Source organism: Mixophyes fleayi, chromosome 3, assembly GCF_038048845.1.
Source record: "Mixophyes fleayi isolate aMixFle1 chromosome 3, aMixFle1.hap1, whole genome shotgun sequence".
NCBI classification, from domain to species: Eukaryota; Metazoa; Chordata; class Amphibia; order Anura; family Limnodynastidae; genus Mixophyes; species Mixophyes fleayi.
The window spans coordinates 119,582,821-119,610,122 of record NC_134404.1 but is presented as its reverse complement, the minus strand read 5'-3'; the positions used below and the strand labels follow the sequence as shown (position 1 = coordinate 119,610,122).

General features: G+C 40.3%; 1 protein-coding gene and 1 long non-coding RNA gene across 2 annotated transcripts in view; one reads left to right on the top strand and one right to left on the bottom strand.

Annotated features, from left to right (window-relative positions):
• Window positions 1-5,968: 5,968 nt before the first annotated feature.
• LOC142143964 (uncharacterized) lies at window positions 5,969-26,774 on the bottom strand. The gene is made up of 2 exons (XM_075202261.1): window positions 26,492-26,774; window positions 5,969-10,461 (listed from the first exon to the last, which is right to left on the bottom strand). The coding sequence occupies exon 2, from the start codon at window positions 10,451-10,453 to the stop codon at window positions 8,678-8,680; it is 1,776 nt and encodes a 591-aa protein (XP_075058362.1). The 5' UTR covers window positions 10,454-10,461; window positions 26,492-26,774; the 3' UTR covers window positions 5,969-8,677.
• The window catches only part of LOC142143965 (uncharacterized), a 251,791-nt gene continuing 248,250 nt past the window's right edge, over window positions 23,762-27,302 (top strand). The window contains exons 1-2 of the long non-coding RNA XR_012689619.1: window positions 23,762-23,835; window positions 24,903-24,981. This is a non-coding gene — a long non-coding RNA (uncharacterized LOC142143965). The remainder of the gene's footprint in view (window positions 23,836-24,902; window positions 24,982-27,302) is intronic.

The window sequence follows — 27,302 nt, the reverse complement described above, 5'->3', positions numbered from 1 at the left end:
ACTACTTCAGACTTCATTAGCCTTTACATATGGTTAGTTTGAATGCTGACTTCTAATTGATTTTAACAGAGTTTGCTGCTATTAACTCATTAAGCATTCATAGAAACTGCAGCTTTATGGGAAAATCCATATTTATCAGTGGTTCCCTTAGCTTTCACAATCCCATATCAGACCCCCCCCCCTACCCCCCACATGACATCAGACCTCCCCAGACCTTCCAAGCAATGTACTGCACATTAAACCCCTTCCACTTCACTTACCTTTCTCTGCTGCTCTCTCTCTCTTCTTAACATGATGGGGCCAGCTCCCAGCCCCTGATAGACAGAGTGTTTACATCCTATCAGTGACTGGGAGCCACCGCATCACTGGACCCTACAAAAGCAAGAAAATAACTTAAAAGAAAGTAAAGGGGAAGGGGACAGGGCACAGTGGGTCACATCTGTACCTCCAGCACCCCCTGATGGCAGCCCTGCCTCCACCTTATATTGCATCAGGAGGTGGATATGTGTTTCATCAGTCAGGGATTGTCCCAGGAGAAACCGCGGCCTGTCTCACACCTGACAACAAATAACAATAGAAATGGTAAGGGTAAATACCAGAACACAGTGTTTATTTACTTTAACTGGATAAAGGAAAATAAAGAACAAATAAATAATAAGTGCAAAGTAAACATAATGGTAGTAGGGGGAAAGCAGAGTAGCAATGCTGTGCAATGTATGGGATCATTATACCTATTAACGTGCATGCGCAGACATACAAATATATTGTAAACAGTTGCAAAACTATTTATCTGAGGCCCGGTCCTAACCCGACACAAAGATGACAATCATAAAGCATGAAAACATATCAGCATGTACAAGCACTGTTAACACACTCACAGCTACTGAAACAATGTGTCGGCTGTGGTAGTGCAAATGAACCCAATGACACTAGGGGGGTAAATGTATCAAGCTGAGAGTTTTCCGGCGGGTTTGAAAAGTGGAGATATTGCCTTTAACAACCAATCAGATTCTATCATTTTGTAAAATTTACTAAATAAATGATAGCTAGAATCTGATTGGTTTTTCAAACCCGCCGGAAAACTCTCAGCTTGATACATTTACCCCTAGGTCTCCTTCTGACTGTTGCCCAGGATGGACCCATTGTTAGCCACTTACAGTTTTTTTAGGCCTATGGCACTTTCAATGAACCATGTTTCAAATTGCAATAAACCATGGAGACCCCCAGATTATTGGGAAACGTCTTGTGTTACCCTTGGAGCAGGCAATGATGCCTGAAGTCCACTCACCAGTCTCCAAAGTAGGAAGGAATGTGTCATAATGATACAAATGGCATCATAAAGTCCAGCTTGCCTCAGTGAACACTGAGAAAGCAGGTGGTGATGTGATATACTGCATCATACACCTTGGCCTGACACTTAATGATGGAAATTGCTTTCTTTTCAGACTTTCTCCTGAAAGGAAGTTTAAAATGTATGAGGCACGCTCTGAAGTTGATTTACAGTTCATCATACAGTTGAAAGAGTTCTAGCCTGTAAATAAAATTTCACATGATGGACCCTTCAGGATGCTGCTGACTTCGGGGTGTTTCTGGTGATACAGTTGTCTTGCAGCCCAGACAGTTCTCAGAGGAAGGGTCCTGAAATGCTGGTAGACTCAGGAACCCTCCTGCTGGTCTCTCTGATATTCACTGTGGTGACCTGGCCCTGTTATGTTGCAGATCCTGTCCCGCCATCCTTTCACAATTCTGGTTCCAGATAGACTCAGTAGACTCAATTCCTCAGTGGTGTTATTTGTTGCTTCCAGGAACAACTGATCCATGATCTTAACTACCAGAAAGCAGGGAGCAGCTGATGTGAGGCCCAGTAGCCGAGGGTGCCCTGAGGCTGTGAACACACAAACACCACTGGGCATTTGAAGTCCCAGAATGATGTGCCTGCAAGCCAGCCTTGTAGTGCTCCATAATGAAATTCTTCTTGGAGGGGAAGGGAACTCTGATGTTCCCTTCTCCTCTGAGCAGGAAGTGCAGAGTGGTGTGCAGTGAGCGGCCAGCCCAGGAAAAGAAGTCCCCTTAACATGTTGCTATAAGGGCCACAAATTTCTTTTTCACAAGCCCCTACTTCCCCAGGTGGACCCTTAATACTTCAGTTAAACATTGCGTCTTGTGAGCATAAAATTTATTTTATAGTACTTCTATGGCATGAATGAGGAATGTCTGACTCCTAACATGGCCAATGGAGTGAGAGATATTATCTTCTTTAATGACTAATGATGGCAAAGTTTTTCAAAGACAAGGATGTCTTTCAATGCTTGATTCCCAGCACTTATGAATATTGACTATATAATGGAAACCAAACTCAGTACAAGAATACATGTTAATATATGTAAATATGTATGGATAAGAGTGTGACAAAGGACTTTTGCAAACATGTAGAAAAAAATGTGCATAGATAACAGACCAGTATAACAGATCTAAGCAGTTAGCTTTGTCTATACATGAGACAAAAGGATCTGTTTTACCCGTCATGTTACATCCACTTCTGTACCACATAATTGAAGATCATGATGCATTATAAAATATGCACATAATGTGAGTCACTGCTTCTTGAGGATCTTCGTGATATAGAAACTAGAAGAAATGTATGTAATCATCAAGAATAATCTATTCTGAGACCAGTCACAGCCTAAAGCTGGGTACACACTACACAGCTTTTGTCCAATAATCGGCTCAATCAGCCGACATACGACCTCTCGTTCAAAAGTCGGGTCAGTGTGTGTAGTGATACGATGGTCGAAAGTCTGCCTAAATGGACAATTGTCGCCTCATTTGGTTGGTCGTACAGTTTAATATTTTCGTTCCAATCTCGTTTCCGCTGTGTAGTGTGTATAAACTTCCGACCGATCCACAACAGTGAGTACGAAATTACAGTCATTGCTCACGACAACATGGCTGTAAAAAGTCGCTAAAGGGACGTCCGCTCTTCCCTTTATCATCCTAAACAAGGCTAGTGTGTATGCAGTCCATGGACCGAGCGATCGGACCATCAGTCGCATGTAAAATCGCTCTGCATAAAAAGTTGGTGGGAAATTCTATAGTGTGTACCCAGCTTTACTGTATTCATTTCAGAAAATAATGGTTTAAAACAGTCATATAATGGAGTTCCTCTCTGAGAGAATCTCTCAGTTACAGCTGCAGCCGACCACAGTCTGTGACTTGGGGGGGATCCTAGCATGAGAACTGAACTGTGTTCATTTGAAGATGTATGTCAGTCCTAATTGCAACTAATTCAGTTTCTTTGAATCAAGGGTGGATACGTTGTGCGTTTGTATAACGTCTGTCTTGGGCAATATGCTTTGCTAAGGGTATGAAAGCAGAACTTGAAAGAAGAAAGCAGAAGGAACTGTACCCTTTCCCAATTGCATATGAAAAACTGTTAAGCAGAAAAAGTAAGCTTAAGGTGTGGTCACATTTACTGCTTTCCAGTGAACCCTGGCATTAGGGTTTACAGCTCCCAGCATGACCTTTAACCAACAATAGGACAATCACAAGTTGTGTATACTTCAATACAGTCTTCCAGGTTGATGACATATGCAGCATTATAGCAAGAAAATGGTGTGTGCCTCATTTTAGGAGTGACCTCCATGCTGAACTATAGTGGTTTTCTTATATTGCGTTTGGAACACAATGAGAGACAACTCTTGTGTAACTATAACTTACACCTTATTAATGTTTGAGAGAGTCCATGAAGTAATGTCACATGCGCGTTCTGTTTGCATGGAATTATTCTGTGAACTACAGGCAAATGGTTTTTTTCTTTAAATTTATTGCCACCCTCTAAGTCCCACTACCTGATATGAATTTTGTACTTTGTGATTTCTCATAGATGCTTCAGGCGCTCCTTTCTAATGCCTCTCATTCTGTGCACTCTCCTGCTATATGCTTATTCTTCTTTATATTGAAAATCTCTCAATAAAGGGCCCATATAATCTTATAGCACAACACTTCTTCATATTTCCCTCTTTTACACCTCAACATTTCCACTGTGATATCCCAGCAATTATGAATACAGTGGCTACAGAGGTACATCTACAGTGCCCCCACTTCAAATGGTTCAGATGTATCTACGGATCATTCTTAGAGGATAGTATAATTAGGTGCTCCCAGCACCTTCAATTTACTATTGTTAGAATTTATTCAGCAGGCCCAGATCTGATGTCAACCATCTATTGGATTCTGTGATATGGCATATTACGTCTTATGCTGAGAAATGCCAGATGGTTCGGTAAATCTTTGGAAAATAAGCAGTGGTTTGTGATCTTTAAATACGGTTATCAAAGAGAAAATTCTACCTGACTGATATTTAATTTCAACCAGACTCAAGAACCTCTAACCTTTGCATCCAAAGCTGTGGTGGAACAAGCTGGGGAATGTGTTTTAGTTTTGCCAGTTGGGTCTTGGGTGTTGATATTCCAGCAGATACCTGTGTGCCTAAAGTTTGCAAATATGTTGGAAGGCTCAACAAACAGCAGAATAAGAGGATTAGGCACCTATTTTGAGGTGGCAAGCTGTGTGCAGACAGACTCATGGCAAGACAAGGCTACTGGGAGAACGGTTTTAGCTAAGTTGTGGTGAATCTTCCTGAATAAAAAAAATTCAGCTTACATGAAAAGTAATCTTATGAAAGGTAGTCTAAGGATTCAATCAGGTATGGTTTTCCATGGGGTTTGAGAAACTGTTCTTGCTCTACAGATCACTAACACATAAGCCATTGAGTCTCTTGACAGTATACTACTGGAGATGGATTGCCATCTGAAACTGACTGGATTTGCTGCCCCAGACATACTAGACCTCATTTAAAGTATTGTAAAGGAAAGCAAAAAGAAAGTGCTCTTGGACAAACCATGTTGCAAAAGTTTTTGGTTTTTTTGCATGCAGTGAAAATACCATTTGCATAGAGCACACACAAATATGTTTACACTGTAATTTAGAGTTGAGCTAGCACACCCCCTCTCCCAACTGTAAAGCTGTATGCACATTCTAATTCTCCCCCAGGCCCCCAGTGCAACATGGTTTTGCCCTTAACTCTAAATGAGGCCCACTATGCCCTTTTACCACCCTTCCCTTCCACCTTTATACACTCCCCAATGCCTGTTCTTTTTTCCCTCTAGTCTTTTACTTAAGATAGTTTTCACTGCAGTGTGCAGTGTTTGTATACGTCCAAAGTATCTACTTGTACACTGCATTAATGTTACGGTAAAATATGTCCTTCTGACTTATCTGTAACTCTCTATGTCCCCTATTTATTAAAAGGTGAAAGACCCTATCTCTGGCAAAAAAAAGGTGTTTTCGCTGGAAATAGGGCTTCGTCCTATACATCAGAGTGTCACCACTGGCAATAGCAGTGCTATTATTTGTAGTCCCCGCCGATATTAAAAATGGACTTGAACTGATATGTTTTCTGCTAAGCAGAACATTGTGCTTATAAGGCTTGCGTTCATGGTAGTGTATAAATATCCAATAAAATGGCTGTTTTTTTATTTTGTTATGCCTTTTGCTATTCAAAATAATCTGTGTATCAATGTATGTTTATAGATAGCACTACCTGCTGGTGTTAGCATTGCAAATTGGTCACTAAACAAATTAGAGAGAAGAAAGAAAGGCATATTTTATTTCTATATGCCATCCATGAACCCCAGAAATATAATACTGATAACTCAATCAGTTGCCAGAAATGGGAATATATTAGTAAAAATAGACTCTTTCATGCACAAGAAAATTGAAGAAATGAATTTCTGTGCTGCTTTCAAAGTATCAGTACCTCTTGTCCATATCAGAGAACCAGACAGATATAACGTTATACAGTTGCTGATACTGCTTCTTTCTATGCAGTACCATACATTCATTATTATTTTATACATCCACTGACTTGGGGCAATTCAAAAGGCAGTGCATGAAAGAACTCAACACATTGTTACAAAGTAGAAGTTTTATTACAAAATAAAGATAAATATTTAAAAATAACAATACATCATGTAGATCATAAAAAGACATACCACACAGTAGTGGGTTTTATCATGAAAACAAGCACTAAAAAACCTTTCTGTACTGACTGTCTTTTCATAGTATTTTGCTGTTAACTAGGAGCTAGTTAAATATGGGCAGTGAAATAGAGTGGATCACCAGAAATATGAATCCACCCATCGTTATTCACTCATGTGCAATTCATGTTCTATTTAACACAACATGATTTCATTGTAACACTAATAACCACTTATATCTTTAAGTTTGAATCTAATAATCACTTTTGTTTCACTTTAAAGTGAGAAACTGATATCTTTTGGATTTAAAGAGCTGGTTCATTTAGTGAGACCTTTTTAGATCCTACCCTACCATTGCTTTTAAGAAGGTAGTGATCGCTCCACTGTCCTTATCTATTGCCAGCAGCCAGACTCTTTTGTTTCACAGAAAGCAGAAAATGAACTTTTCAGAGAAGAAGGACTGTCACTGTTCATGTGATTAAAGTGATCAAGAAAGCATCTGTTGAGTTAAGGTAGCACGTGATTGGATGGACATAGCTCCTATCCAATGAGATGGCACATTCACTTACTCATTCCAATCCTGACCAATTCATTTGCATGACTGGCACCAGACCTCTCCCATGCCTGACATTACTACAATTTTGATAGCCGAGATGAAATACTTACTACACGTAAGGCTTATAGTTATGAGGCTGTACATACAGATTCTCCAGAACAGCTTCCATAAGCAATGTGTTGTTATCTAAAGCTGTTCTCCAGGTTGTTTATGTCACAAGGTTATAAGTAAGCTATGTAGAAGATAATGTGGTTCCTGGTTGTCAGGAGTTCTTGGAAAGAAACTCAAAGTGCAAACAAGTATTACATTGGGCAGCATGTTCCAGAAAGACTTATTGGTCTCCTTATTTGTGTGATGAATGTGTGGTACTAGCTCTGTCAACCCCTGATACTGGAAGAGATACTACAGTGAATATTGTGATGGCACAAAATAGATGCCACATCCTTCCAGCAAGATGTACAAACACTATAATAAAGCATAATATTATAGTCACAACAAACCTAATACATTCATGCAAAACATGCACAACTAAACACAAATACTGCTGAACAGCTCTTTACCTTTAAAGGATAACTATCTAAACAACCTTTATTCCTAACATACCCCCTCACCCTAACTACCAAACCCATGGTGATCCCACAACATTGACCCCCCTTCCCCCTGCCATACACACACAGTTTGGGAGGAGTCAACTCTGTCAGTGCTCAAACTGTTTTATGTCCCAGTGTTAACAACGGCAAACAGTTGTGAATTGGGCAGAGCCACAACGGAGAGCAGTCATTTCCTGTATTGGAAACTGGTATAACTCTGTTGAACCTCTCCTTCTACCTGTTATCTAATGAGGACAAGAAGTGTAGCAGCACTATTAGGTTGATTTCTACCAAATTGGGGGTCCTGGCATAAGATACACATGGTTCTGCTCTTTGGAAGGAGGGATGGTGTTTGGTAAATATTACTGGTAAGACAGTTAGCTTTTAAATCAAGATTCAAGAAGTATGTCTTATTTTCATTAGCTGACCAAACACACAACTGTTCCATTTCACCTGAACATGACAGACTACTGTATAAAGTTAACTTATGAGTAAAGTCCACATTATGTCTATATTTAATACTAATATATGTTGTATGCGCAGGACTATTTTACCAATGGAAATTTGATAGTGCACTTTATAAAATTGATTTAATATCTGCATTTCATCTTACAATCATGTACAATAGTGTGTGCTCTTATTAAAATAACAAACAAGATTGCTTAATGGATACTATTATGCCCACAAAAAAGCATGGATTTTTTTTTGGTATAAATAAAATGCTATTTAAATGATAAATTCAGTAAAAGGCAATTAGCAAAATAAAATTTCTTTAAACTAATTATATATATAAAAAAAAACAATATTATGGCCATTGTGACCATATAAAGAACCAACATGCTGTACTTGTGAAGCAAAGAATTGTACATTCATAGTGGTCTGTCTTGTGTACTTAATGCTATTTTCCTGTGCTTGAAAATGTAAGAAATTCTCCCTAGCCAAGAATACAAAATACAAAAATACTGCTTAGGAGGTTAAGATTAAGCAAAAAAAAAAAAATATGTGTCCGCAGTACCAACTGTGACCAAAAGGTGGTAGTCTTCTTCTATTAACTATGTATGCTAATGGCTTATGATTTACGCATGGGTATGATATATGCACAGGGGCGGATCTAGAAAAGTATCCTACCCGGGGCGATTTGGGGGGGGGGGGGGGGGGGGGATTTAGGCCGCCCCCCCTTTTTGACTTCAAGGCTGCCGGCGGCTGCACAATATGTGCAGGTCCGCTCGGCAGTGACAATGTGCTGTCCGGCTGCTCTGATTGTGTCCCCCCCGTCCCCCCCTGGATCCGCCGCTGTATATGCATGGGGTGCCTAGATGAATAAAGGGATATGTATTATGCAGTATTTGTTTGTAAACATATAGAGAGGAATCCACTCCTCTATTTAAGAAAGTTGTTGTGATTACCCCTGCATTCCATCTTCATATGACCACTCCTGAATGGGAAAAGGGTTGTAAAAGTGTTTAGTGATTTTAAATTCCATAAATGTTTCTTCATGCTTCAGTTTGCTGCTTCATTCTCATGGCAATCACATGGTTCTTTTTCTTTCTGTTGTATAATACACAAGCAATAACTGTGCAAACAACTGCTATGCAGCACAGCACTATAATTGCTACAACTACACCAACCAGCTTGTTTCCCCCACGTTCTCCATTATCAGGGGGAATGTCTGCTGGTTCCTCATCGAAATTGTCTCCTTCTTTGGTTTCCACAGTGGAGTCATCTGCTGATTGTGTTGTTGCTATAAACTTAACCGTTGTATCTTGGTTTGGTGTTTCAGAAGATTGGAATTGGACAGTGCTGCTTATTTCAGGAATAGATGTGGAGTAGTCCATTTCTGGTTCTGTTGTAGAAGTCAAAAGTACTAATTGTTTTTCGTTTAGCTCAGCTATAGGTGTACCTGCATAGGGTGGGTTGGTACACACAAGTTGACTGTTGTTCCCAAGTTTGTGTGTATTTTGGGCAATCCAGTTCTTGAGAGGAAGAAGCTGAAGGTCACATTTCCATGGGTTGTTGTACAGTTTCACTTCATTTAAATGCACTATAGAGTCAAAAATACCATCAGGCAGGCTCTGTAGTGAGTTATTTTGTAGTTGTATGGTCATTAAAGTGTCCATGTTTCTAAAGACACCTGCAGGAAGACGTTCAATCTTATTACTGTGAAGAGATATATTCTGCAACTTGGGTAGGCCCTGAAGAACATTTTCATTTAAAGTGGAAAGCGTATTGGTATGCAGTGAAAGTTCCAGGAGCTCATCCAAGCCATTGAAAGCAGATGCAGAGATGGAATGGATTTGATTTCTGGATATAATTAGTAGTTCTATTTGGGTTAGATTGAAAAAGACATTATCTACAAGCTCCTCAAGTTGATTATCATATAGCCAGAGTTCTTTTAATTTTGGCAGCGCACCAAACACTCCAGTAGAGATGTATTTTATTGCATTTTCGAATAAAGTAAGTTTGGAGAGCTCTGGCAAATTGACAAATAAACCACGAGGTAACAATTTGATCTTGTTATTTGATAAATACACTTTTTGTAAATTGTGGTTGTTAGAGAACATATCAGCAGATATTTGGCTGATCTGATTATTTTGTAATCCAACTTCTTGCAGGCTGGTGAGTGTTTTCAAGAATCCTTCTGGGATTTCCTTCAGCTGATTTTCATACAGTCTCAGAGTCTGAAGTCTCGTGACCTTCTCCAGAGTTTTAGGATGTAGACGTGTGAGATTGTTTTTGGCTATATTCAATTTTTGGAGTCCTCCCATCTGGTCAAAAGACCCTCTTGGTATAGACCGGAGGCTGTTTCCTATTAAACTGATTTCTTTTACATTAATTAGTGGAGCAAATAGTGATGGATGAATCTGACCAAGCAAGTTGTTTGACAAAATAAGCGTTTCCAGTTTCCCTAGGTCTTTAAACAAACCTGCTGGTAATTCTTGCAATTTATTGTTAGACAAACTTAGATAACGCAGAGAAATGAGGTTCTTCAATGCATTTGAACCTATAATAGACAGTTCACTCTTTTCAATTCGCAAAATCAATAAAGCTGTCTGGTTTTCCAAAATACCATCTTCGAGTTCTGTCACTTCAGTGCTTATTATTTGCAGGGATCTGATGTTTTGAGGAAAAGAACGTGGAACCTCTACAACATCTGCTCCGTTACAGTCCACTTGTCCAGCTTTAAGGCATTTGCAATCTTTAGGGCACTGGCTGTAAGTCAGATTTATCATAAGGGAAATTAAAATTCCAATGAGATGACAATTCCTCATCTTGATGTCTAGAAGGATAGGAAACAAAATGTTAGATGTACAGCAGTTATCTGGGAACACAAATAACAAACATATTCTTTACTAGTTTGCATAGGAGCCAACTTTTTAAAATGATTGGGGGTGGTCATGTTACATACCCCATATGGCGGAAAAATGCCATGCACAATTATGGATAGTGGCAGCACAAATAATAGAGATGCTCAATGCCCACATAAATGGCACCTCTACTAGCTTTTATATACTGTACTACAAAAGTTGCCACCTTAATACATAAAGGGCTGAATGTTCAGTACAAGCAAGTATTTAAATTTGGACCTCAAAAAGTTAAATTCCAACTTCATAGCTACCTAAGACTGCTGTCCTCTGTATACACACTGGAAAATCATACATCTAGAAAACCCACACAGTATGCTTATTTCCATAAATATTTAACTTTTCCATTCCCAGAGTCAATGACAAATTGGCAGTGCCTATGCCTTTGCGTAATTTGTAGACTCCCTCAGAAATGTTTCTAGCTAAAATATTAAGATACTATTTGAAATATGATCATCATAAATTTCTTTATCTTTGACTGTACCTGGACCCAGGCGATCTGTATACAGAACAGTCCACATTAATAATTTTTAGAAACTGCTCCATAACCTTCTATATACTACTGTAATAGTGCTTCTATATATTATACTGTATAACTTGTATAGTAGCCAAAAGGTCATAATTAGGGAAAACATGGGCCCCTGTGTGAAAACAAAAATATATCAGTGCCTCTAGTGTTATAGCAATAAAGTGTGGCTTTGTAAGCAGATGGAATAGAACAAGTCACAGGATTAGGTAGACACATATCGCATGGGGTGGAATATCCAGTTATTGCACTTTACAATATAATGTCCTGGCTGTTCCATTTGCCAACATTGCAGTAGCAGTAAAGTGATATCTTAGTTTTCTTACATTCCTATATTATACTGACTTCTTCCAATCCATTGGAGCATGTCATACCATTTCACATAACTGCATTTATAACGGTGCTCTTGCTCCATAAAGACACACTATACTGAAACGTCTGTATTTTTATACAGATAACGTTCATTGCACAAAACCAACAGAAATAACATATTGTGGGCATCATGGTGGCTTAGTGGTTAGTTCGATTCACGACCAAAGCCTTATCTGTGTGGAGCTTGTAGGTTTTCCCTGTATTTGCGTGGGTTTCCTCCGTGTGTGAGTGTGTGTGTGTTGGTGTGTGTGTGTGCGTTAGGGAATTTAATTTAGACTGTAAGCTCCAATAGGGCAGAGGCTCCACCAGCAGGGGCAGGCTGGACTGGAGGGCAGAGGGGCAACTATCCCTCGGGTCGATCCCATAGAAGGCTATCTTGGGCTTGGTTACGGGGCCACCTGCATTTTTTGTCCTTTAAAATAGGCTGCTGGGTTGAGTCTTGGCCATGGGCTGAACTTTGCCAGCCCTCCCCTGTCCACCAGACATTCTATCTACCATATTTTATTAATAAACCAAACTGCCATCACCCATAAATTTTAAAAGCAATATTTATCCTGAGGAGTTGTTCTTACTGGCTACACTAACATTTGGCATGTCTGAGAGGTTTTATTAGAAAGCCATTTTCCGTAAAACCAAGCAAGTTTTCTAATCTTTCTTCTTATGAAAAGTTGCCCGCTAGAGGCACTGTCCCAGTGGAGACATACAGAGGTTATTTACCTGCTGTAAACACCCATTAAATTGTAAATGAACCTAAAAGATACAGATTACCGGGGCCCTGGTCTGCCGGGGGCCTTGGCCTCTGCTGGCAGGTAAGGTTTTTTTTTTTCTAAAATTAATATTTCTTTTTCACTGTTCGCGGATGACGCAAAAGCACGCGCACGTCTGGGGGAGGGGGGGAACCGGCTTCTGGGTTTATGGGGAGGGAGCTGTCAGTAGCTCCCAGCCCCCTAACAGTGTGTGATGTCCCACACTGTCCGAGGAGCTCTAAATCTTGTGAGATTTAGTAATCTGAGGAGATTTACAGATGCACTGCTCACTCTGCAGGAGCGGCATAACTTCGGTAAGTGTGCTGGGGGGTGTTAATGAGGTGTTTTGGGGGGTTAATGATCTTCCTTGGGGGGTTAATTATGTTCCTTGGGGGTTAATGATGTGTTTGAAGGGTTAATGATGTTCCTGGGGGGGGTTAATGATGCGTTTTGGGGGTTTAATGATGTGTTTTGGGGGGTTATTATTAAAACAGAACCAAGACACAACATTAATGATGTTCCTTGGGGGGTTAATTATGTTCCTTGGGGGTTTACAATGTGTTTGAAGGGTTAATGATGTTCCTGGGGGGGGTTAATGAAGTGTTTTTGGGGGGTTAATGATGTTCCTGGGGGGGGTTAATTATGTTCCTTGGGGGTTTAATGATGTGTTTGAAGGGTTAATGATGTTCCTGGGGGGGGTTAATGATGTGTGTTGGGGAGGTAATGATGTTCCTAGGGGAAGGGTTAATGATGTGCCTTGGGGAGCTTAATGATATGTTTGGGGGGCTAATGATGTGCTTGAGGGGGATAATGATGTGCTTAGGGTAATTATGATGTGTTTGGGGGGTTAATGACGTGCCTGGGGGGGTGGCGGTGTGATGTGTCTGGGGGGATGGTGTGATGTTGCTGGTGTTTGGTGTGATTTGGCTAGGAGGGTGGCGTGATGTGGCTGAGGGGTGGAGTGATAAATGTAATGTTTTATTATAATGTATGTATTATATACTGCGTGATCTATGTTATTATTATTATTATTATTATTATTAACCTTTATTTGTTAGGCGCCACAAGAGTTCCGCAGCGCCGTACAATGCACAAACAGTAGACAGTACAGGGTATTACATTACTGAACAGTAAACAAAAAATACTGACACTTCAGGAGCTCTAAGCAGGCTAATGCGGTAGAGATGTAGTAGAAGAGCTGGTAAGGACACAAGAGGGAGGAGGGCCCTGCTCAATGAGCTTACATCCTAAGGGAGGGTGAACAAAACACAAGTACAGAGGGAGTGAGTTGGCGTATAAAGGAGGCGAGGCAGGGTTAGGTGGAAGGTGGGTAGGCTTTGAGGAAAAGGTGGGTTTTTAGTGCCCGTTTGAAGGAGCACAGAGTAGGAGAGAGACGGATGGAGCGTGGCAGGTCATTCCAGTGAAGGGGGCAGCACGGGAGAAGTCTTGGATTCTGGAGTGGGAAGAGGTAATCAGAGTGGAGGAGAGGCGACGGTCATTGGCCGAGCGCAGAGAGCGGGCAGGAGTGTGAATGGAGAGGAGGTCAGTGATATAGGGGGCAGTGGACTGGGAGAGCGCCTTGTACATTGTGGTCAGGAGTGTTATATACTGTGTTCACTTATTGCCCAATTTTCCAGGATGTATACAAGAATCCTGTACCAGGTTGTGAAAGCTGCAATAACAGGTAGGTGAGAACAACACTGTTTTAATACATAATGGGGGAGATTCAAGAACACCCCCCACAGTGGCTTAGTGGTTAGCACTTCTGCCTCACAGCACTGGGGTCTTGAGTTCAATTTCCGACTATGGCCTTATCTGTGTGGAGTTTGTATGTTCTCCCTGTGTTTGCGTGGGTTTCCTCCGGGTGCTCCGGTTTCCTCCCACACTCCAAAAACATACTGGTAGGTCCATTGGCTGCTCTCAAAATTGACCCTACTTTGTCTGTCTGTCTTACTGTGTGTATGTATGTTAGGAAATTTAGACTGTAAGCTCCAATGGGGCAGGGACTGATGTGAATGAGTTCTCTGTACAGTGCTGCGGAATCAGTGGCACTATATAAATAAATGGTGATGATGATGATGATGATGAAGAACATCGTGGCTGCTCATTTTACTGGTAGTACAGTAAAAATATCTGCTCACTTTTACTTGCACCTCTATGATGTGCAAACAGAAATCAGCGGATATTTCACTAAAAAAATTACGCACAAGGTGTCTCCGTGGCCGTTCCGGAGACACTGTGTGTATTTTTTTTAACTGACTCTCCCCAATATGTCATGTTTAGAGTGACACAGCCATGCCCTATGTTGACCACACCGCCAAGACTGTGGCCTCGCCCCCTGCGGCGTCGTGCGGCCCTTCTTTTCTCATCTATGGAGGGGGGTGGGCAAAAAGTTGCTGTACCGGGGCCCCAAATTCCTCTTGGCGGCCCTAGCAATATCCATCCCTTGAAACTCATTTAAATAATTAGTCTTGCAACATGAAATTACAATTTTGCACGTGGGCCTAATATAAGGCACTAGCGGTACTGAATTAGGAATGCTCGATCCACTCAGTTTTTCCCATCAGAAGGAGAAATGTTTGTACCCTTGCAACTAACTCCATCTTTACGTGCTAAGCCACGTGCTCTGTGCTCTGTAGAAACACAGGTTGCAGTTTTGAGAAAGACCCTTTATGGCTGATACGTCATTTTACACGAGGAAGCACTATGCCACCTCTCACTCATGTTAATAAATGCACTTATGTAGGGAATTAAGGTTCTCTCTCTGCAGAATGACTCATGGCTATAAAAATAATATATGATATATTCCTATAACATGCCGACCCCAAAAGATTACCTGCAACAGTCCCAGGACCTATACCCAACCGGATGTACTAATTACCCCCCCCAACCCCCCCCTGCCACAACATGGCAACACAAAAATGTGGGGGTGAGCTGCACAGACTAGAAGGAAGCTGCAATTCAGGAGTCCAGAGTCCACTGAAAAACTCTGCTTCAGAGTGTAGCTCCCGAGATCCCACTAAGGGGAGTAGAGACTCAGTTAAACTTTAGCACTTAACAAAGAGGAGCTTTGTTAAGTTTACGTGTCAGGGGTTCATACAAGTTACTTGCCCTGGGGTCACTACAAATCTTAATACAGCTTTTGTCAAGGGACCCGTCAGATATTATGAATACTGGACCCCGGGAAAGTAAACTGGGGCTGTAGTTGGCATATTCCACCCAAAGGAATTATCCTATAAAATAGACTTTTTCAGTGCATTTATTAGCAACAACATTAAGTAGCAAAGAAGAATAGAAAGGGATACAAATATAAACAATATTCCATTATAATATTCTAATCAGAAATACTCCCATGTTGTGTTTTATCGTCTGTTCTAGTACATTTGGCATTCGTCCATGTAGACTGTTGTTATGGTGTCTCTATCATGTCAAGCAAGCCAAGGGAAGCCGGAAAAGTTGAAAACCCTGCTAATTCAGACCACATGCTTCTCTAGCTTGAGCTTCTAGCTTTTAATACAAACATCCCTATTCTTTCTTGATAAAAATAGATGCAGATCAGCCAATGAGTAACATGTGATAAGGATTAGCTGTCCTTAATATGCAGCTTTATGTATACCTCATTCATACAAATCTCAGTTTTGCCTTGTTTGCTGTTTTGCATTGCTGGAATCAAAACTCAGATCCTAGCCTAGAATTACGTATAGCTTGAAACAGCTATATCAATTATTCCCCTTATAAAACCAGAACTGTGTCTTTTTTGTGCAAAATATACTCTTTCATATGTTGATTATGATTAACTATAACTGAAATGTTTAATACATTCTTATTTTATGATGTTGTTCACTTAAAACAGCAATGTCTTGTAAAAGATAAAGAAGTTTTAACATTTACCATTTTTCCTTTGTTTCTTTATTCAAGCTGCTATTAATGATTTATATTTCTGCTCAGAGTTATATGACTACCATGGCAACCACAGTCACATGGCACACAATGTACTGAGGAGATAAGCTTTGGAATGACCTTCTGAGCTTTGTCTGTATTGTCTAGTTTAAAATCCTCTTCTTCTTCCTCCCGCCTCCTTCACAAGACATGCTGAGAGCTTCGTTATATTAGCTGGTATTTGTAATGAATGGACCACCACCATTCTATTATTTATTTAATAAAATGAAAACCATCTTTATATTTTCTACTGCATAAAGTTTTACAGACATGTATGTATTGCTACAAAACAATGAAAGAGTTTCCACTGCAAAGTGAGATTTCCATTCACACAGTGTTTCTGTATTACCCGGATTGTGGTTAGAGTTTCCAACTGCCAAAGCTAAGGTTTTAATTCAATCCTGCTATTCAGCAGCAAGTAAAGTCTGCCTAGTTTGGAACAGTTTGCGAGGGGGCTGTAACGTCACCTCTACATTCCTAGGTACAGGATGTTCTTAGGTATTTAAAGGAGCAGCAACATGGACATAATGTAAATAGCAATTCATTACCCAACCTCTCATAAGCATGTTCTTAGACATCCACAAAGCATATTATAAGGCAGATAGATAATTGCTGTAAATGTACTGTGAGTGGAACTGGCATACATACAGGGCAATGCAACCTTCTGTGCCCATTCCCATACTTGGATCTGGGCTCTCACAGCATGGAAAAAAATAGGAAAAGATCATGAAAAAGGTTTACTTAAGGACGGAGTCAAAATCATGTTAATGTGGTTTTCATAATTCAAATAAAATTAATATCTTTACATAATAAAGATCTTAAAAACCATAAAAAATATAATAAACATCTTACCTACGACAATACAAAATTCAATTGGGTACCACAACAAATAAAAACGTATTCTCTGTACAACCATCATACAGTATATTGGATGCTAAACTGTCACAATTGAAGGGCTAAAGAGTAAATATTCCTAATTTCACACCAAACTATTGGATTTAATTATTGCTGCTCCTTTAAAATCACTATATAATAAATTATAAAAATAACAGGTCAAAGGGTATGCAAAAGTGTTCTTAGTGAACTATTCCAAGAGCTGTCCTGCCCTATGGATCGGTAATGATATTGTTCACTATCTGTACACATCTACAACATATAAAACATTCATTTAGTGTATTAATATTGAATACAAGTCAGTTTTCCCACTCTAGTCTTCAGTTACCTCTATTTTAGGATCTTCGGGAGAGCTCAACTGGGTCTGTCATTGGATGGATCAGTTCTGTTATCAGAGGACTATACTTGCACTGTTTAGGATAAAGTGGATCATGAGCTGGAAAGCCTTGGTGTAAGAAGTTACAGGGAGAAATATGTCCTATGCTGACTCATTATTTTATCAGATTGTCCCTGTTTTGACTTGTATAGATTTTGCCTTGATTGGTTCCCAAAAGCGTTCTTTGATTCCTATAATTAAAATAGGGGTGAAGTTCTGTGGGAACGGCATTCCGAACTGAATTTGTAAATTTGCATTCCACTTTAGCGGAATTTATAGTCTATACATAGATCTGGGATGACAACAGTGTCATTTCATCCTGCTCTGTGTGGTGCCTGAGCTATAACAAGGGAGAAGTCAGGGCAAAACAAACATTCTTCTGGCAAAACATGTAAAATATCATTGTCACATGCGGAACAAGGCAAATATTTTGCTGAACAGTTTTGAAAATTTAATTTATCTCCAGTCAGAACCATGAGAAATCATATCCGGTGTCTCCAGAAAAAGACAAGGGGCCTGATTCATTAAGGATCTTAACTTGAGAAACTTCTTATTTCAGTCTCCTGGACAAAACCATGTTACAATGCAAGGGGTGCAAATTAGTATTCTGTTTTGCACATAAGTTAAATACTGACTGTTTTTTCATGTAGCACACAAATACTTGTTACCTTATTTGTACACTGAAATTTAAAGTTGATATTTGTTTGCTACATGAAAAACAGACAGTATTTAAATTATGTGCAAAACTGAATGCTAATTTGTACCCCTTGCATTGTAACATGGTTTTGTCCAGGAGACTGAAATAAGAAGTTTCTCAAGTTAAGATCCTTAATGAATCAGGCCCAAGATTTGCATGACGTGTTCTGAACACAATATACTCTGTATAAATGTTTTACTGGTACAGATATAGGAGTATATTTCCCTTTAGTTAAGTCTACTTGAGTTTCAGTATATTATTGCATGTACTTTCACCATATATTTTCATTATGTGATTCAGGTCATTATTAGTATTATATGAGCATGAGCAAGTCGTTTGAGATTTATCTCCTGTACCATAAAAAGTATACATCTTCCTGTATAGACTGTCATCACATTGCATTTAGCCCTGAGCTTCCAAATTCACAACACTAGGGTGCATGTTTGCTCAAAGCTGTAAAGACGTGAGGGTTATCAAGAACATCGCAGAACACTATAGCCCAGAGAGCAGCCTTTTATCCTCATCTGCCCTCCCATCCTAACGGTCCAATTTCATGTACACTTCCTGAGTCTGCAGCAATAGAACAATTTCCAACTAGTAGCTGCCAGCTCTAGTCATCCCTGTGTTTTGCATCAGAAACTAACAGCCAGCCTGAAACAGAACTTTTCGCAGTAAACAGTGCACCATAGCCAAGGATTAAATGAAAGATTATTTCTGTTATCTTGTGACTGATCTGTGAATAACACTGAGCTCTGTGTCACTCAGTTAACTGATAAAAGATTTCAGTACCCTATCACACTTTTAACTGCAATACATACTGTTGCATCTTTATACAGAACAAACTCACAGTCTCACCGGGCATTAGGCCGGCTGCCCATTGGCATTTGATTTCTGTTTTTCTGTTTAAATGCCTCTCAAACCAAATACGGTTATTAACTAAGTTTTTACTTGTGCCTGGTAGGTCATTGAGTGTCACTGTATTGACCACAGTCAGGTTAACCTGCTTTAAAATTAAGCCCAGCTCCAACAACTTGCATTTATGAAATACTGCTTAAGAATTCATATTATATCTCTGTGTTCCTATGCTTGCTTGCTCTTTAACTATGGATCTCTTCAGCAATTGAAGGTACATTGCTTTCTAGCTATCCAGGTTAGTCCATATCATTTTAAAGATACCACTGTAAGGACAACACATGTACATCCAGTGGGGAACCGTTGATATCACTGGGGTGCACATTGTCTCAGTGGTCTTACCGGTTCCATGTACATTTATACTGCAGGATGTATTTTTCAAACATCGACTGAGCCAACAAACTTGCTGCGTCCGCCAATATCATTGGACTATATGCCGGTCAGTGCGTACACTAGAGCACTATTCTTTTTGCCTGGCAGTATCATCTGGAGCATTATGTCCCATATTTTCATTTGCTAAATGATCCATTTGGAAAGAAACCTTTGGGAGATACCTCCTTTGTGATCGCTGTGGAGGACAGAGGTCTTAACGCCCGCATTTAATACAGAGGAATTTTTTGGAAAGATCCACACACATCATCCCATATTTGGGTAACGTGGCGTTAAAGACTTTGTTTGCTTCCTCTGGGATATTTTCACACTACAGCATAATCATCTATGTGTGAAACCATTTCAGTATTTTTCAACTTTCCTATACTGGATTCCAAGATTTCATTATAACATACGTGTTACATCAACTTTATATTTTTATTTTTAATTTTTATATTTTTATTGTGTACTGACCAGACACTTCACATAAGACATGCAGTGCACTACACCTCATCTCTATAAGAGCTGTATTGTATATACGGATGGTATGAATCATATGTATTTTATTTATCAATAAATGTGTTATATTTATAAGATCTGCCAGCCTAACAGATACATTTTATATACCACCATAATTATGATTATTTAATCATTACTCCTTCTGGCATAATCTAGTCAGTAATAACTTGGTCATAAGGTGGTGCTATTACATACTTACCAACTTGATATTCTTCTTTTCCGGGAGGATGCGGGGGAGGTGGGCGTTGCGGGGGGAGGCGGGACTCCAAAATGCTTGTCATTTTGGACCCGCCCCCATGATGTAATGACGCAAACGTGTCATTTGACAGCAGGGGGCGGGGCCAAACGCCGCAATTCACTGGAAATCGCGGCGTTTGGGAGCTAATTCTGCCCACTTCACTAGGAAGTGGGGCACTTCCTAGTGAAGTGGGCAGATCCGGGAGATTGCCACACTCGCCCGGTAATCCGGGAGACTCTCGCAAAATGCGGGAGTCTCCCGGACATTCCGGGAGAGTTGGCAAGTATGTGCTATTATATGTCTATGCATACTCCATTTTGCATCAGTAGAACAAACAGCAAGCACAGCATACGTGACTGCCATGTGTTGAGCTGAACACATTTAGTACAAGAGATATAAGCTTTAAACCTTCCTTTAGGGGTATTTTAAAAGCATGTACACAATATTTTCTGTATGTACATTTCTTAGGCCATGCATCCAGTGGCATTTGATTTGCATTCAAAAAAACATGTTGAAACCGCAGATGCAAGCGTGTTTGACATGACAGTTCTTTTACTAGTGTTCAGGAGGTCATTTGAGGTCACTCCATTGACATTAATATGTTTAACCTGCATTAAATGCACTGAAAGTGCATTCAGGAATCACAATGCTGTTGCAATACCCCTAAACACGAGTAACATCTTGAGTAGGAATGGGATCATTATGCTAACATTAAAAAGTACAACAAATGAACTGACACCAATGGGTATGAGTCTTCAATATATAAACTGTGGTTTTGCTCCAGTATACATGAATATAAGTTTATCGACATATACAAATATACGTACATATATTTCAATATAAACACCTTTATTTATTCTAATCACATATATTTAGACATGAAAGTTGTACCTGGCAAGTAATGGTGCCCACATGCTACAATTTGGCTGTTTGGCATCATCACTAGGGCCATATTTAGAGTGGGTGCTGCCCTAGGCTTTATGAGTTACTCTGCCATAAATTAATATTTGTGCTCCCCATATGCTGATGCCTCTGAATACAACACCCATCCTAGTTGTAACAATAGGTGGTTTTTAAAGACTTGTAAAACAAAAAAAAGTCAAAGAAATTACCATAAGACCATTTCTTTCCAGGTGAATACAGCGTTATAACCATAGGTATAGTTACCACTTTCCACAGACAGTTTGCTGCTGAGAGCGCATCTAAGCATGTTGGGATTGATTCATTAAAGAAAGTAAAGCAAAACAATGAGTAACTTTGAACCTTGGCAAAACCATGTTGCATTGGAGGAGTATGTACATTTAAAATGTGATGGCAGATTTATATTTGGGGTAGGGCATGTCCTAGATCAACTATATATTTCAGTGTACAAATAAGCTATCGAGTATCTGTGTGCTACATGAAAAAACTGACTATTTAACTTATGTGCACTCCTTGCTTTGTAACATGGCTTTGTCCAGGAGAAAACTTACTCATTTTTTTGGCTTACTTTCCTTAATGAATCAGGCCCACTTTGTGCAATTCTGGCAGCAGTACAATCACCATTATATTTATTGAACTTGATTATTATGTACTTTTTTTGACTCTTAAATAGTCATATTCAAAAAAAAATGTATAAAGAATAGAAGGTGAGAAATGTAGCTAAAAACAAAAAAGAGGAATTTTATTTTGCAGTCAGTCAGCTGTGTTAATTCCAGGTAAAAAATAAAATAAAAACCAGTTACTAACCCTGGAAATTAGGGACTGTTGCCAACTATGCATAGAGTGTGAAACACATTTGGGTATGCAATCACCCTTCCTTGCTCATCTGTAAAGCTGTTTTAATAGATTTCATATGTATTTGACCACCTGTGTGAGAAGACCTGATAACCAGGTAAGTGAGCAATTTGGTCACATATGTGGATAGCATATTACACTTATCCAGTTTTGAGAATTTGCCTAAACATTTGCTTCACAATGTATAGCATGGGCACTCCCACCTCCACGTGACTAAGGTGGTTATAGGTTTTCTGACATATATTGTGCCATAGGATTAAATCCAGTCCGATAGGATCAAATTTTGATCACATTGTATAGCGATTGCTTTGGTGCCCATAAAATGGCCAATCTGACCAATTAAAATATCAGTGTGTGTGTGTGTGTGTGTGTGTGTGTGTGTGTGTGTGCGTGTGTGTGTCTAGAAATATGCATCTTATCGAAAAAAAAATTGGCTTCGGTCCAACTCAAATGAGGCCCTTGATAGCTAAAATTTATGTACACGAATAGGAAAACACTCACATTCCCAGAATACTGCTGAGGTCAAGTAAGATTATTTGGGCATGAAAGATAGATCAACATTGCAGCTTAATCCATTCAGTGAGTACAGCTCACAGGAAGTGACTGAATACCATAGGAGAAAAGCTATCTCCAGTACACAGCGACCTCATTATTAAAGGCGTTTCTTTTTAACAATAAAAATATTTATTAGAAATGTTACTTTGTTTTTGGTTAATAAATTAATGATCAGATAAAATGTAATTAAAAAAATATTATCTTTTGAATTCTAAAGTTGTTGCTGATATGCCTTAGCAGCAGCGGACGGCTGGCAAATTTAAGCCCAGGGGTATGACCCGACTCAGCAGCCTATTTTAATGGACAAAAATGTGGGTGGCCCAGTAACACAGCCCAAGGAAACCCACTATGGGACCAGTCCAGGGGGGGGGGGGCAGATGCCTCTCTGCTCTCCAGACCAGCCTGGCCCTGCTTAGGAGGTAGTCAGAACTAGAGTAATTTGACCATAGTCTCCTGATAATTAGAATGGTGTCATGTAAATTGAAGGTCCATGTCTAGATACATATCCTAACATGGACCTTAAACATACTTGCCAACTCTCTCGGCATGTCCGGGATACTCCCGAAATTCGGGTCCGTCTCACAGACTCCCGGGAGAGCAGGCAAATCTCCTGCATCCCGCTACTGGCGTCCCAAAATGACGCGATTCGTGGTTAATCGCTTCATTTTGACCCTGCCCCCGCAACAAAACGACATTTCCGTCACGGGGGCAGGGTCAAAATGACGCGTTTGGCCGTGCCCCTCCCACCAGTCACGCCCCTCTCCTGGAAAGAACTTGCCCAAAATAGGCAAGTATGACCTTAAATGAATGGACCATGCAGTCAAAAGGCAAACAATATCCTATTTATGTCTTGATATGGGTGTTACAGTTGTAGGTAACTTTACACTGTGTGAACTGTTTATAGTAGGAGGGCACGAGCTGTTTTCATAAAGGGAGAAAGGTTCTTGTTTACATTTTGAGTAAGTAAATGTTCTGCACCAAGATTCCATGCAGGGCCGCCGAGAGGGGGGGGGAGCGGGTACTAATTACCCGGGCCCGGCATGTCAGGGGGCCCGGCCCGGGCCCTTGCGCTGCTGATTTTTTTTAATTTTTTAATTTTTTTTTTTAAAACGTTTTTTTTCCTTTCCTTTTTTTTTTTTTTTTTTTTTTTTGGCGGGGGGGGGGGGGCTCGGTCGTTGGTGGGGGGAGCAGGCTAGTTTAAAAAAAAAAAAAAACATACTCACCTGATCGCGGAGCCGGCATCCCTCCTCTCTGCTGCTCTGTGCTCTATTCAGACTGTCTGAATGCTGGGTGTGATGTCATCATGTCATGCCCAGCATTCAGTCAGTCTGGAGCACAGAGCAGCAGAGAAGACCAAGAGAGGAGAAAAGGTAAGTGAAGGGAGGAAAACGAGGGGGGCACAGAGGGGTTAAAAAACGGGGGGGGGGGGCAGCATGACAGAGGGGTTAAAAAATGAGGGGGAGCACAAAGGGGTTAAAAAACGGGGGGGCAGCATGACAGAGGGGTTAAAAAATGAGGGGGCACAAAGGGGTTAAAAAACGGGGGGGCAGCATGACAGAGGGGTTAAAAAATAAGGGGGGGCACAGAGGGGTTAAAAAACGGGGAAGCAGCATGTCAGAGGAGTTAAAAACGGGGAAGCAGCATGTCAGAGGGGTTAAAAAATTAGGGGGAGCACAGAGGGGTTAAAAAACGGGAAAGCAGCATGTCAAAGGGGTTAAAAACGGGGAAGCAGCATGTCAGAGGGGTTAAAAAATGAGGGGGAGCACAGAGGGGTTAAAAAATGGGAAAGCAGCATGTCAGAGGGGTTAAAAAATGAGTGGGGGCACAGAGGGGTTAAAAAATGGGAAAGCAGCATGTCAGAGGGGTTAAAAATTGAGGGGGGAGCACAGAGGGGTTAAAAAACGGGAAAGCAGCATGTCAGAGGGGTTAAAAAATGAGAGGGGCACAGATGGGTTAAAAAATGGGAAAGCAACATGTCAGAGGGGTTAAAAATTGAGGGGGGAGCACAGAGGGGTTAAAAAATGGGAAAGCAGCATGACAGAGGGGGTGAAAAAATGAGAGGGGCACAGATGGGTTAAAAAACGGGGCAGTATGGCACAGTGGGGTTAATAAACAGGGGTCAGCATGGCACAGTGGGGTTAAAAAATGGTGGGCAGCATGACACAGTGGGGTTACAAAGGGGGGGGGGAGGCATGGCACAGTGGGATTGAAAAAGGGGGGGAGCAGCATAGTATAGTCTGATGAAGGGGAGCCAGATGAAGGGGGCAAAAACAGCATGGAGGGCACAGTGTGATCATAAGGCATGGCGATGATGAAGGGGCACATTATTGTAATATTGGAGCTGGAGGAAGGCCTAATTATTAATCGTGGGTGCTATTGATTTAACGCTGGGGCTGGCTGTAATTTTCTAAATGTAGCCATTTTTTTTTCAAAATAGGTCCTTCAACATTTCTGGATCCGGACAAGCCACAACTAAAGAAAGCAGCAGCCACAGGTGGAGAAAGTGAGAAGAACAGGTAGGAGAGAGCAGCACAGTGTGTGAAATGTTGTGATTCTAGTAGGGACAATACCAATTTTCGGTGAATGTTGTGTCCAATGTAAGGTGTAGGCCAAGACTGAACTGTTTGTGTACACACTGCATTGTTTGTATACTACCCTGTGGTGGTAGATGTCCTGAAAGTCAGGAGTGCTTAAACATATGTGACGCTCCGGCGAATTGAGAGCCTAGTGGTTTTTATGTTAGCCACGCCCCAATGGCACGTTTGCCACGCCCCCAAATGCATGACCGCACCTCCCAAAATTTTTGCACTGCCGTTTGGCTAGCCACGCCCCTGAATATATGACCATATACCCAATCTTTTTTGCGCCGCCGTAAGGCGGCGCAAAAAAATTTTGGGGCTTACTTCACTATGAGGGGGGCCCCATGAATTTGTTGTACCCGGGCCCTGAATTCTTCTTGGCAGCCCTGATTCCATGTACGCTGCATGACCAGAATATGACAGTGTTACAAGTTTAACCTATTGAGAGCTCCACCCTTGAAGGACTACATTGAGAAAACGCTGCTTAATGCAGTGTACACTATACTTTTTACAAACAAGCTGCACTTTAAAAGTAAAATTCCCAGCGTTCTCATTTTAAACCGGACAATGTTCTGTACAATAAACAACACCTTTTTTTTTTTTATGTTAATTGGCACAATGAACTTGGTTCCGCTCACGATTCTACGTTTGTAGACAAGCTGCATTTTGTCCTGGAGACAGGTTGTGAACAGCCAAAACATTGTCTTTTTCTTGTAGAAGGATTTCCTGACAAACGTTTTCATGTGGTCCCAATATTGTGTTTTACATGCATTGTATCTTTCCAAAAATAACGTCATTTAATTGGTAATAGTCCAGCGCAGCCCTTCCAGCTCTGAAATCTCTGCACTTCAACAACACATGTGGGATATTTATGGATTTGGCTTGTATACACATAATGTAAATGTTACATTAAAAGCATTGTGTGGAGAAGGATTAATCTGCAGCATATCATTTTTATCTTTGGAACAAATAGCATGACAGGAAATATAACTGTCCATATATAAATATATATATTGTTCTATCAGAAGAAGTGTTATTCTAACTGTTTTTGTTACCATGTTATTCGAATTACCCAATCTATTGTCAATAAACAATCAGTAGCCTAAAAAGAGATATATAAAGTCACACAATATTGGATTGGAAGCCTCTTAGATCACAGATATTGTATGTACATACCAATATTCAACAGTTCAATACACAACTTTAATAATAATATAATTCAACTTATTTTAATTGTCTGTAAATGTAAGTAATTAAAAAGTTAGGATCTCAACAATTACAAATTCAATGAGTTACTAGATAATGTTCAAAAAATATTTTCACATTGAACATATTCCAGATTTCTACACAGTAATATAGACAGTACAGTTGGTACATGTCTGAAGTGTACAGATTGTTTTATTGTCATATAATATTATCCATAGAAGTAAATCCAGATGTCACCTACCCTGGTTGTTGAGTATTGCTGTAGTGGTTCCTCTCTGTTGCAGCTGTACAGACTGAGGAAAGCTGTGCTCCCCTCCCTCTATATAAGCTTTGAGATCAGTGAATCAGCAGTGGGGGATGTGTCAATAGGTTAAAAATTCAGTTTTTCCAGAAGCTGAACGTGATGGTACTTCTACTATTTGGTGGGTACAGTCCACCTCTCCACTACTTGCATAACTGGAATGGGCTTTCCCAGTTAGTAAGTAACTGGGTTTGTCCTGTATTTTATCCTGACCAGACATTCATTTTAGTGAACTCACTAGAAATGAAATCCCCTGCTGATGCTCTCCCTCCTGGTAGTTATGACCATAAAAAGGGGCAGGGCACATGGAATTTCTAGGAATGTTATAAAGAACTGCTAGACTGGGCTTCTGAATAAAAAAAACGTTACTTCTGATTTTCCATTCAATATGAATAAAAATGTTTAGAAATATAAGGTTTTCTCTTACATGCAAATGGAGACATGCTGGATAAGTTTAACATGCTTTCTACATATGTCCATATTGCTCACTTTGGACCTCATTTAGAGTCGGACGCAAAGTCCGTTTAAGAAGTGTAGGAGTGGGAGTGTGCCGCAGCTTGGTAGGGTATTGCGAGTGGCAAGCATCCCCAGTTGAGTCCCACTGTTAATACCCTATCGAGCTGTGAGCAGTTCCTGCAGCTAGCTAATGCTTGCGCCACCTAATTCCTGCCGCACAGCTTTAGCCCTGTTTTGACGTGTTTTGCGTCTGCACCTCACTGCGTCTAGGATGTATTTACATGGTCACGCCTTC

What these genes read in the sequence shown, in the direction of transcription:
- LOC142143964 (XM_075202261.1), bottom strand. Translation starts at nt 10,453, where the DNA reads ATGAGGAATTGTCATCTCATTGGAATTTTAATTTCCCTTATGATAAAT.